At 41.5% G+C, this 12622-nt stretch overlaps 1 protein-coding gene across 7 annotated transcripts; it reads left to right on the top strand.

The window, feature by feature from the left end:
- LOC109833320 (probable terpene synthase 9) lies at positions 695–12130 on the top strand. 7 transcript variants are annotated; one of them, XR_002245196.1, is made up of 5 exons: positions 695–917; positions 2258–2814; positions 10576–10827; positions 11334–11425; positions 11516–12130. XR_002245196.1 is itself a non-coding variant. In XM_020400953.1 (4 exons), exons 1-4 carry the CDS (start codon positions 1905–1907, stop codon positions 11526–11528), a joined length of 312 nt encoding a protein of 103 aa, XP_020256542.1. In that variant the 5' UTR covers positions 1692–1904; the 3' UTR covers positions 11529–12130. The 7 variants fall into 7 exon arrangements, 3 of the variants coding, with proteins under 3 accessions (XP_020256542.1, XP_020256541.1, XP_020256543.1); XR_002245195.1 differs by lacking the exon at positions 695–917 and adding an exon at positions 1584–1685; XR_002245194.1 differs by lacking the exon at positions 695–917 and adding an exon at positions 1692–1947 and having other exon boundaries at positions 2258–2780.

The following is a 12622-nucleotide window of genomic DNA, read 5'->3' as shown; positions in this document are numbered from 1 at the left end:
GAAGTGAATCGACGAACTACGTGAGCTGACAGAATTCCGGAATAACGAAGGTGCGGGCTAATCGGGAGCCCCGCAATGTTTACAAAGGGAACAATGCCCTTCGTGTCTCATTCATTCTACAGATAATCCAACCATTGGAGCTGATAGAACTCCTTGTCGGCTTTCCAACGCATTTGGAATCACTCAGATCCGGGTTCAGACAAAGAAGTTACAGCGAAAACGGTCAAACGGGCATTGAAAACGTCTCAGAGCTGAACCGAGGCACCTACGGTGTCTCGGCCAAGTCAAGACACCCCAAGGGTGTCTCGGACCTGGCCAAGAGATTATCCCGTTGTGGTAATCTTAAGAAGAGTAATTATCTCGCTTCGCCGAGATAAGAGCTACAGTTTTTTTCGATCCCTTCGCGGATAGACGAAGCTCTGCCCAATTTTTCAGCAATCAGATCTGATCGACAGTGGTCCACGGATAAACCCCGGCACAGGCAAAGATCTCACGCAAGCAGAAGACCGATGAACGATCTCTGCGTTTGGTTGATAAAGTTGTAAACTTTTTTTTTATTTTCATTGTGTAAGGAGATCTTATAAAAAGATCAACTTTTTATTTCATTCGAGTTTATTGTAACGACTAAAGTTGTAATAGATTCGATAACAATGAAAATAGCAACTTTCTCCGCAAACAATGGTCTAAGTGGAGATGCATAAGATAGACGCTAAAGATGACCAAAAGCAACACTGCTCAATGATGATTGATTAGATGATGTAGCTTGCAATGAGGAAGTGATTATGAAGCTCGGGGGAATGATAAAAAAAAGAAGAATCTTTCAATCAAAGTTCTGAAAACCCCCTCCGATCCCTCCCACCCTCCCCCTTTTTTCCTATCTTGATTAGGCCAGTGTTGTGTGTGAAATAAAATGTGCTGTAAGTGCTTAATTTGCTCTCTCTCTCTCTCTCTCTCTCTCTCTCTCTCTCTCTCTCTCTCTCTCTCTCTCTCTCTCTCTCTCTCTCTCTCTCTCTCTCTCTCTCCGCCCTCCCATTTTCTCTATCTTGATTAGGTTAGTGTTGTGTGTGAACTAAAATGTGTTGTAAGTGCACAACCAAGTTATAGTGTAGAAAATGTTGAACTACAAGGAGGATATTAATATTTGAAAGTTTTGAATTGAAAATTTTCTTTTTGAAAGTTATTTGAAAAGATGTTTTATTATGAAAAGGTATTGAAGAAGTGGTTTTGGATTTTTGATAAGAAAAAAGAAAATAGAACTAGAAAGAGGGACATAAGAGAGAATATAAATACAATTGAGAAAAAAAATAAAACCATAAATAGAACAACAAGAGAAAAAGATTTAACTGATTTTGTTATTATTGGGAAAATTTTCTGTGATGTTTGCTGGATCACAAACTTGTGGCTACTAGTGCTTCTTTTAAACGTGGAACTTCACTTTGATGTTTCCAAGTGTTCATGCCTATTGCCTGCGTATGAGCGTCTATATATAGTTCCAACTTCTTGCTCAGTTCCTTCCAAGCTATATTTTCTTCCTTTAATTTCATCTCACCCCGCCCCCCCCGCAACCCCCCCCCCAAAAAAAAAAAAAAAAAAAAACATTTATATAACTTAAGCTTCTCTTGTAATGGAAAAAGATGACGTTAACAACGTTCAAAAGGTCCATCGACAATAACAATTCTATTAATGTGAGTCGTCGATCAGCACACTATCAACCTAATCAATGGGACTACAATACCATCCAAACCATAACAAACAATTTCGTGCATACCATGAAATTGTTTGTTATGGTTTGGATGGTGTTATAGACCCATTGATTAGGTTAATAGTGTGCTGACCGACGATTGACATTAATAGCAAAATTCTATTAATGTCAGTCATCGGTCAGCACACTATTAACCTAATCAATGGGAGTACAATACCATCCAAACCATAACAAACAATTTCATGGTATGCCCGGGCTAAGCGTATCATTTTTTTTCTTATTGTTTTCTAGTTGATTCTCATTAATTTCTTCCATGTGTATTTCTTTCATTATAAATGTTAGCATCTTTACTGTCATAAATTCGAGCTCATATAATGTGTATTTCTTTCATTATAAATGTTAGCATCTTTACTGTCATAAATTCGAGCTCATATATTTTCTTAAAAATAGTTTTGCTTACCAAAATCACTTAGCATCTTTACTGTCATAAATTCGAGCTCATATATTTTCTTAAAAATAGTTTTGCTTACCAAAATCACTAACCTTTTTATGTAGAGGAGGCATATGGCCTTTCGGCTAAGGAGTTGAAGGAAGAGGTTAGGGCTTTGTTGACAGAAACTGACGCAGTAGTTCAAGTCAAGCTCATTGATTCCATCGAAAGGCTCAGATTGGGCTATCATTTTGTGGAGGAGATTGAACGACTCTTGAATAATATGCTTGTAAGTGGTTATCACAAAGTGGTGCAAAAGATGGCTTGCATGTTACTGCTGTCCTTTTTGTAATAAAGTAGGTAGACTAATATGCAGTAAAATCAAATTTTTTTTATCTACCTACATCCTAAGATCCATACGTAGAAGAAGATCCAAGATAGAAAATTACCTGAAGCGTGCAGATTAACAACGAAAAACTGCGTACTCGTTGAAATGTTGTGCGGCAATTGTAGCGAAGCCTCTACTAGTATCCACACGAACTTGTTGGAACTCTGCACGTCAGTGTGCTAGCACTTTGAAGACGGCGGCTTTTAGAATCTCTCTCTCTTTTCCTCACGATTTCAGAAGCTCGATTGGATGATCAAAAGGTCCATCCCATGCCCCTTTTTATAGGGCTGTGAGGTAGTTTCTCAAACCGTAAAGAGATCGGGATTCCAATCATATGGTTTCTCAAAATATAATTTGTTCAAATCAAATCATATCTTTAAACCGTGATTGATCATATCAATTTGATTGCTAGGAGATAGGTTCATTGAAATTGGTCAGTATTTCTTTCAAACGTGATTGATCAAATCAATTCTGATCAATTAATCAAGATTGACCAAATCAATCTTTATCCAATTACCCGATAGCCTCACAACTAATCATATCTCTATATGACTTAATTTATGCGGGCTTTCTTAATAACGTTCCAACATGTTCTTGTGTGCGACCCAATAGGTTTACACGATGTTGGCAGTGAGCCAAAATACTTTTTCGGCCCACAAGTCATAAGCGGACCCTAGCAGGACATTATGACTACCCAAATTATGTAAAGGTCATCTCAAACGAAACCTAGTTCACAATGGACATATGTCGGTCTCTTCATCACTAGATATCTTGATTGAACTCAAGGCCACAATGGACATATGTCGGTCTCTTCATCACTAGATATCTTGATTGAACTCAAGGCAGGAAGCATGTCAACCTTATACAGTTCAACCTTTAATTTCTCGCACCTGAAGTTAGACTGACTTTTCAATAGTTGACTCTCAACTAATTAGGCATGGCCATGCACTTTCTCAGTCTATCTTCTTTGAGGGGCCCAGAGATATCATACTCTCATTTATATGAGAGGGACAAATTCCATCTTGATCATTCACATCCCTCTGCATGATTCATAGCATACCCGATTGATACCTTTATTATTATCCGTTTAGGGAAACGTTTGGTAACATCAAAGTATACAATCCTCGTGTAGGAAACCGTGATAATCTCAGGTCAAAAGGCCGAACATAATCATTGTATGAAACCTACTGATGACACATATAATCCATGCAGTGTTTCATAGCGGGTCAGTCCAGTATCATGTTCACCAACATATACCCATGTGATTGACTTGATATCTCATATCCATGATCCGTGAAACATGATCATCAATCAATCCACATACAACCTATAAAATCATTAGTGTCCCAACCAATGACAAAAGACAAGGACTATTTAGAATAACATCATAATCTAATTACAGAGTTTCACGTTCAAGTCACATACTTAATGATCCATAATAAGTGATTTATTCAAGGGACCGAATAACAGATTATTCATAAAAGTTGCATAAACATAAATTAAACACAATCATCTCTGTGATAGGTCTCTAGGGCATATCATACTAACAATCTCCTACTTGCACTAGAGCTAATCATTCACATATCTAACGCCTATCGCTCTAGTATGCATCTCATGCTTAGCCTGCGGGAGAGGCTTAGTTAACGGGTCTGCAACATTTCCTTCTGTTGAAACCTTACATAACTTTATATCGCCTCTATTTATGATCTTCCGAATGAGATGAAAACGCCGAAGTATATGTTTGGACTTCTGATGTGACCTTAGCTCTTTTGCTTGTGCAATGACTCCATTGTTATCACAATAGAGATTCACTGGACTTGCAATGCTTCAGACCACACCAAGCTCAAAGACGAACTTCTTTATCCAAACAGCCTCCTTTGTCGCTTCTAAAGTAGCAATGTACTCAGCTTCTGTTGTAGAATCAGCAACTGTCTCTTGCTTAGAACTCTTCCAGCTCACAGCTCCTCCATTGAGGCAAAGCACGTATCCAGATTGTGATCGAGAGTCATCTTTGTCAGTTTGGAAGCTTGCATCGGTGTAACCAGTCCCAAGGAGTTCTTCCTCACCTCCATAGACAAGAAACATATCCTTAGTTCTTCTTAAGTACTTGAGAATGTTTTTGGCAGCTATCCTGTGACTCTCACCTGGATCTGACTGGTATCTACTCGTGGCACTCAAGGCATATGATACATCTGGGCGAGTACAAAGCATGACATACATGATAGATCCAATTGCAGAAGCATATGGCATCTTACTCATGTGGTCCCGCTCATCTTGTGTTGTGGGACATTGATTCTTGCAAAGACTTATACCATGTGACATGGGTAAGAAACCTTTCTTGGAATCTTGCATGTTGAACCTATTCAACACTTTGTCGATATATGTACTTTGGTTTAATCCAATTAATCTTTTCGATCTATCTCTATAGATCTTTATCCCTAATATGTATGTTGCCTCGCCTAAATCTTTCATTGAAAAACTATTTTTCAACGAGGACTTTACCGATTCGAGCATAGGAATGTCATTTCCGATCAATAGTATGTTATCTACATACAAGACCAGAAAAACTAGTGCGCTCCCACTAGATTTCTTGTAAACACAAGGTTCTTCTTCATTTTTGATGAAACCAAACTCTTTGATAACTTCATCGAAACGAATATTCCAACTCCGAGATGCTTGATTCAATCCATAAATGGATCTTCAAAGCTTGCATACCTTCCCAACATTTTCTGGACTGACAAAACCTTCAGGTTGTGTCATGTACACATCCTCGAAGCTTGCATACCTTCCCAACATTTTCTGGACTGACAAAACCTTCAGGTTGTGTCATGTACACATCCTCAGTCAGGTTTCCATTAAGATTTTCTGGACTGACAAAACCTTCAGGTTGTGTCATGTACACATCCTCAGTCAGGTTTCCATTAAGGAAAGCTATTTTGACATCCATTTACCAAATCTCATAGTCATAATATGTGGCAATTGCTAGGATAATCCGAATTGACTTAAGCATAGCGACGGTCGAAAGAGTTTCATCATAGTCTACACTATGAATTTGTTTGAAACCCTTTGCCACCAATCGTGCTTTGTAAATGTGGACATTCCCATCCATGCCAATTTTCTTTTTGAATATCCATTTACACCCAATAGTTTTTATTCCATTGGGCAGATCAACCAAGTTCCAAACTTGATTGTCATACATCAATAGTTTTTATTCCATTGGGCAGATCAACCAAGTTCCAAACTTGATTGTCATACATAGATTGCATTTCAGACTTCATGGATTCAAGCAACCAAGTTCCAAACTTGATTGTCATACATAGATTGCATTTCAGACTTCATGGATTCAAGCCATTTATCAGAGTCTAGGCTCGTCATTGCTTCTTGGAAGGTTGTAGGTTCATCATTGGCTAACAACAAAATGTCGCGTTGTTCCATCATAAGAAACATATACCTCTCAGGTACGCGACGTGACCTTTCTGACCTTCATGGGGCTGGTGCCTCTTGAGCAGTTTCTACAACAGTTTGTAGATCTTGCTCAATTTCAAGAGATGTTGGAGTATTTTCTGCTGGCTCTCGAACATCTTTGAGTTGCACTCTACTCCCACTAACTCTTTTGGAAAGAAACTCTTTCTCCATAAAGACACCATTTCGGGCGACAAACACTTTGTTTTCTGCCCTATTGAAAAAGTAGTACCCTTTTGTTTCTTTTGGGTACCCCACAAAGAAGCATTTATCTGATTTAGCTGTGAGCTTATCAGACGTCAAACGTTTTACATAAGCTTCACAACCCCAGATTTTGAGAAAAGATAAACTAGGACGCCTCCCAGTCCATATCTCATATGGTATCTTTTCAACTGCTTTTGATGGAGCCCTGTTTAGTGTGAACGTAGCTGTTTCTAGAGCGTATCCCCAGAAGGATAATGGAAGATCTGCTTGGCTCATCATTGATCGAACCATGTCCAACAAAGTCCGGTTCCTTCGTTCGGACACACTATTCCATTATGGTGTCCCTGGTAGAGTAAGCTGTGAAACAATTCCACATTGTTTAAGATGAACACCAAACTCTTGGCTCAAATATTCTCCTCCACGATCTGATCGAAGAGTTTTAATTGTTTTGCCAAGTTGATTTTGTACTTCACTTTGAAACTCTTTGAATTTTTCAAAAGCTTCAGATTTGTGCCTCATCAAATAGACATAACTATATCTACTGAGATCATTAGTGAATGTGATCAAGTACTGAAAACCACCTCTAGCAATTGTACTTAATGGTCCACATACATCAGTATGTATGAGAGCCAATAAGTCATTCGCCCTCTCACCAAAACCAGTGAAAGGCGACTTAGTCATTTTGCCTAATAAACAAGATTCACATGTATCAATTGATTCAAAATTAAAAGAGTCTAGAAATCCATCTTTATCGACCCTTAGTATTGTTGTCAACGGGAGGGGTGTTCATGTTGGCATTCTTATCCACTTCTCGATCATTATCAGCTTGGTTGGGATTATTACGACGGCTATACTCTCCCTGCTGATTTGTCAGTGCCACGATTTGTTGGTCATGCATTTCCCTCATTTGCTGCATAGCCATCTCCATTTCAAATTTAAAATTCTCCCTCTGCTTGGTTAAAGCGTCCTCAAGAATTTTATTCATCTGTTCTGTGTTGATTATGAGCGACTCATAGGATTGTCCTGTGCTTGATGCCGTATCATCGGAAGCCATTGCCGAGCAGGCATCTGAGCAAGCATCTGACGTTTCGTCATCTGAGGGTAGTCTCTTTTGCATTCTCTGATAATCCCTTCGTCTACTGGTTCCCGATCGTAATTGAGTTATTCGTTGGGATACTCCTGCAAACTGGTCAGGACTAAAGAGTCGTGTTGACTTCCCTCTACCAGTCATATTGACAGATACTTCTTCCTGCAAACTGGTCAGGACTAAAGAGTCGTGTTGACTTCCCTCTACCAGTCATATTGACAGATACTTCTGGAAATTCATCATCTTGAAGAGCAGAGTCGTGTTGACTTCCCTCTACCAGTCATATTGACAGATACTTCTGGAAATTCATCATCTTGAAGAGCAGCTCTCTTCTTGTGAAAACGCCTTGGTTTGAACTCGGGTGTTCTGGTGGAGATTCTTTCAAATACTGAAACTCTCTCTGGGGCGGCCTTAGAACAGCAACATTCTGATAACACCGCCTTGATAATTTTAGAACACGGACAACGGGAGTCCAGTTCTTGATTATTCCTTCTCCGAGGCTTGTTCGTACCTCGGGCCCGATAGTACAACTCATCAGTCTGATGACCAGAGCAATCCATCGTGTTTTGGCACGACTCCCTAGGTATAACGTCCTCGTCCGACGAGTACGCTTTTTTCTGAGAATCCCACGATTTGTTCGCGTCTTCAGGAGTCACCTGTCTGAGGTTACGTTTTCGCGAACGTCGGCCTTCAACAGGCTCCTGGACTTCGACACACAATCCAATGCGGTCAGTTACAGGGCTTTTCCTATCATGCGTTCTCCTCCACTGCTTAGGAGGACGACTATGACCTCCAGCCTGAAAAACCACTCGAGATCCGTTCGATGGGCCTAAGTGCTCTTTGATCGGAGCTTTGCCTCGATCATCATGTGAAGGGCCAAGTCGATCTGTGATCTTTATTTTAAACCGGGAAAAATCCACACTTTCACGGATCTCCACCAGAGGTGAGGAACTCGGTGGAATCGAAGAAACTTGTGCAGAACATCTTCTGTCTTGACCCTGGCGCGGGTCAGACCTAAGTAACCCGCGGGTTGGAGGGTCGGATTTGAGTGTCTCGCGAGCCGGAGGGTCGAATTTGAGTGACCCGCGTTTTTCGATGTTTTTGGCCGCCGTCTTAGACTTTGGCCTCCATACTTTGTGCAGTCTTTGTGGCTTCTTTTCCACTTCTTCATTCTGCAATTTCTTAGCCTCTTGCACAAGAATTCTTGCATGTGCAAGCAATGCGCGGTGTTTCTGAATCCGCTCTTGAAGAGTTGATCGGGTCCTTTTGACGCGGACCCATTCGTTCTTCACTGGTTTGAAGGAGGAGGGGTTGTCCACTCGCTGTTGTGGTGGTTAGCGCCTCCTAGACTTCAGATCCGCCTCATAGCGAATTCCATCAACTGGTTTCAAGGCTTTGGCCAGTTGGCGTGCGAAGCGTTGGCGTCGCCTCTGACGTGCTCTCTTTGATAGAGTGGGCACATCATCAATAGTCGACCCCTTGCTCAAGGGGTTCAGATCTGTGGTTTTAGCCTCGTCGGATGCCGGCGGGGCATTATGAGCCACAAGTGCAGCGGTGGCGGGCAGATCTTCTTCTTGGGCTTCTGAAGCTGAAGTCCAACGAGTCTTCTTAGAGTAGGCCTTCATGCACCTGTGAGGAGAGGTCGATCTGGAGGAGAAGGACAAGTATTCCTCGTACTTCTGCTGGTCGAACTCATGTTCGACCTCTGTTTCAACCGGGATGGGGATCTGAGGTTGCGACACGTCAGCCTTCGCAGAAAGGCTGTCGGTTCCCACTGTGGTCGCCAGTTTGTTTTCGCTGAAAGTCGCATTCATCATTGATTTTATTAAAACTTTAGTCATTTACAAATAAATTCAAATAACAAAAATAAAAATTATAACTCTCTTGAAAATAAACACAAGACTCGTTTATTGTCTCTTGCTTGCGTGGGTTCTTCGCCGGTGCCGGGGTTTATCCGTGGACAACCGCGGATCGGATCCGGTTAACGAAAAATTGATAGAGCTCCTACCTCACCAAGGGAGTATTTGCTTGAGGCGCTGAAATCGACCAAGCGAAATCAGTAGCTCTTCTCGAGATTAAGACAAAGCCTAATCTCAAGGAACGGACGTACGGGGCTTCAGATCCTTCGAATGACTTCTCCTTTGTGCTGAAGTTCGTCGGGATCTCGTTGGTCTTTGCTGAAATTTTATGCTTCTTGACTCTCTAATCCAGCAGCACCTCGTCCTCTCGATAAAATTCCAGATCTGCAAAATAGAGGCCTTGGGCTCATATTTATAAGCCTCGGGTATGGTTATTTGGATGAGAATGAGTGATTTGGACTTATCTTCAGTTAATAACAGCCTAACCACGTTTGTTGATGATATCAAGTCGGTTGGGAACCCCTGGAATAGATAAATCCTGCGAAAACTACTTTAAAACCTTCGAAAATGCATCCGGGGGTCGAAACAGCGCGACAGACACTGCTGACTCACGGGGGGAGCGGGTCAGCAGGGTCTGACCCACGCTTGCGGGGGTCAGACAGATCCGACCCGCGCTTGCGCGGGTCGATCTAAGCCGTCCGTGCGGCACAGGTCCGTTGCCTCTACCGAATTTCTATTTCTTTCCGGGACTTGTACTTTTCACTACTTTGGTCGATTCGCCAACTTGTACGCTTCGTTGAGGGACTGCGTCGAAAGCGTACAAACTGATTAACACGCGCGTGTTGACCGACGCGCGTGAGCTGATTGACGTGCGTGTGTTGATCGACGCGTGCGAACTGATTGAAGCGCGCATGTTGACCGACGCGGGCAAACTGATTGACGCGCGCGTGTTGACCGACGCGCGCGAGCTGGTTGACGTGAACCTTCTCGATTCGTCCACTCTTTGTTTTGAGTTTCGTGCGGGCTCTCATAGGCAATTTTAGACGCCTACACCTGCATATATCTTACATGGAGGTGGAGAATTCTCTCTCTCTGAGGATAACAATTCTCCCGCTATAGTGGCAAGCAGATCAAATGCACTGATCTGCTTCTTGTCGTCGACCTTCTTTCTAACTGATCGTTTTCCCTGTATGAAAACAAATGCAAACAATTAAAGAAAATTCAAACAAACAAATCAAGAATGAGTAAGGTTTATGTACAGACCCTAGCTGATCTTCGAACTCGTGGCATCGTAGGAACCCGATAGCCACTGGATCCATAGTCCAATCTCTTGTGAAGCACCATGTTTCAAATTGTCAATTTTCACTACAAATGTAATTATTTAGGCTTCCATTAATTGATCACAAAAATGCTGAACAACCTTTGAATTCTCTGTTCTTTCAGCAACTGCGACTTTCAGCGTATGAGGAGGAGGAGGAGGAGAGGGAGGGGATGAGGGGGCCAAGGTTGACCTAGAGGAGGGAGATGAGGACGGAGGAGAGGAGGAGGAGGATGATGGTGCGCTAGAGGGAGAGGGGAATGGGAGAGGAGGAGGAGGAGGAGAGAGAGGGCACAAATTTAATAAATTTGGGAGATAAGGGGGTTAAATGCAAAATTTCTAGCTGGAGTTTTGAGAAAAGTGCCTTATTGATAAAAGTACGAGTTTTAATGTCTTATCGTCACCGGAGTTTTTAAAAATACCAAACTGACAAAAGTGTTCGTATAAATATACCAATTTGGTATTTTAGCCCTTTTTTTAGTATCCACTCCTCACATCTTTCATATTTTGAAATTACTCCATTAAATTATTGCAATTGTTATAAAGTCCCTCAAATCTAAAATTATTTTGAATTTAGTCATTCAAAGTATTTAAATTGCTATTAGGTCCTTAATTCTTAAGTTATTTTGGAATTATTTTTGGAATTAATTCTTAAGTTATTAGGTCCTTAATTGCTATTAGGTCCTTAATTCTTAAGTTAATTCTTAAGTTAATTCTTAAGTTATTTTGGAATTAATTCTTAACTTCTTAAGTCATTCCCAGAAATAATCAGATCATCAACATATACCAGAATATTAATCTGTACTTTCCCTTTGATATAACCAAATAATGAATAGTCTGAGTAAGGCTGAGTAAAACCATACTTACACAACACTCCTGCCAGCTTTGCAAACCAACATCTAGGTGTCTGCTTCAAACCATACAGAGATTTGCGCAGTCTGCACACCTTCCCTGGAGCACGCTCATGGAATCCAGGTGGTAATTTCATATACACCTCTTCATTTAAATCTCCATGTAAGAATGTGTTGTGTACATCCATCTGATGCAACTCCCATCTCTTTACAGCTGCTACAGCTAAGAAAGTACGAACAGTAGTCATCTTAGCAACAGGAGCAAAAGTATCAGTGTAATCGATACCTTCAATCTGGTGATTCCCAAATATGACCAAACGTGCCTTGAGACGTTCCAGGCTTCCATCTGAATTGTATTTCACCTTGTACACCCATCTGCTCCCGAGAGCCCGTTTTCCAGGGGGTAAATCAACCATCTCCCAAGTCCCATTCTCTTCTAGAGCGCGAATCTCGCTATGCATGGCATCCCTCCATCCAGCAACCTCCATAGCCTCTCGAAAGGACTTGGGCTCAGTACCTGTAGTTATGGCTGCAAGAAAACTTCTATGTCCCACAGAAAATTTGTTACAATTCACAAAACTGGTTATAGGGAAAGCAGTACCTGAGGTCTTAACTGAGGCAGGTGGCGAGGAGACCGGACTTATTATCTGCACTGTATTAGTCACATAATCACGAAGCTTAGTCGAAGGCACTTTCTTCCTTTTTCCCTTACCAATCTCCTCAGTATTAATAATCTCCTCAGTACCAGTATTCGACTCTGCTAACTCAGAAACAGGCTCAGCCAGAGTATCCGAAGGCAATGACGAAGGTCCCTCTGACAACTCGGACCCCCGCCTCGGGTGGGTTGCTGTCGTGTGCAGGCGACGGTGGTAGCACCGTGCCTGGACACGCAGTAACCCCATCCTGTCCCCCCTGTTCTTCAAAATTAATTCCCTGATCATCCAATTCAGGAACACTAGGAAAAACCAAGGAATGCTTTACAGAAGTACTCGACTCAGCAGCAAATGGAAAAATAGTTTCACAAAAATCCACATCTCTCAAAACAAAATATTCATGCGTGTCTAGATCATATACCTTCCACCCTTTCTGCCCATGAGGATAACCAACAAATACACATTTTCGACTCCTACTCAGAAATTTATCACCCTTAGACCTCTGGTTATGGGCATAACATAAACAGTCAAATATACGAAGTTCATCATACTTAGGTGACATGCCAAACAAAATTTCATATGGAGTTTTATCATCAAGCAAGGGGGTAGGGGTATGATTTTAAAAGGTAAACAACAGCCAACACACACTCTCCCCAGAAACTAATAGG

The sequence above is a fragment of the Asparagus officinalis genome, chromosome 3 (genome assembly GCF_001876935.1).
Source record: "Asparagus officinalis chromosome 3, Aspof.V1, whole genome shotgun sequence".
Lineage (NCBI taxonomy): Eukaryota > Viridiplantae > Streptophyta > Magnoliopsida > Asparagales > Asparagaceae > Asparagus > Asparagus officinalis.
Note: the sequence above shows the minus strand (reverse complement) of the source record. Positions and strands in the feature narration are given on the sequence as shown.

Coding starts and splice junctions, on each gene's coding strand:
- LOC109833320 (XM_020400952.1), top strand. CDS start 1,905: ATGGGAGTACAATACCATCCAAACCATAACAAACAATTTCATG. Junction 1,948..2,257: donor CCATAACAAACAATTTCATG/GTATGCCCGGGC, acceptor CTTTTTATGTAG/AGGAGGCATATGGCCTTTCG. Junction 2,422..11,333: donor GACTCTTGAATAATATGCTT/GTAAGTGGTTAT, acceptor CACTCCTGCCAG/CTTTGCAAACCAACATCTAG.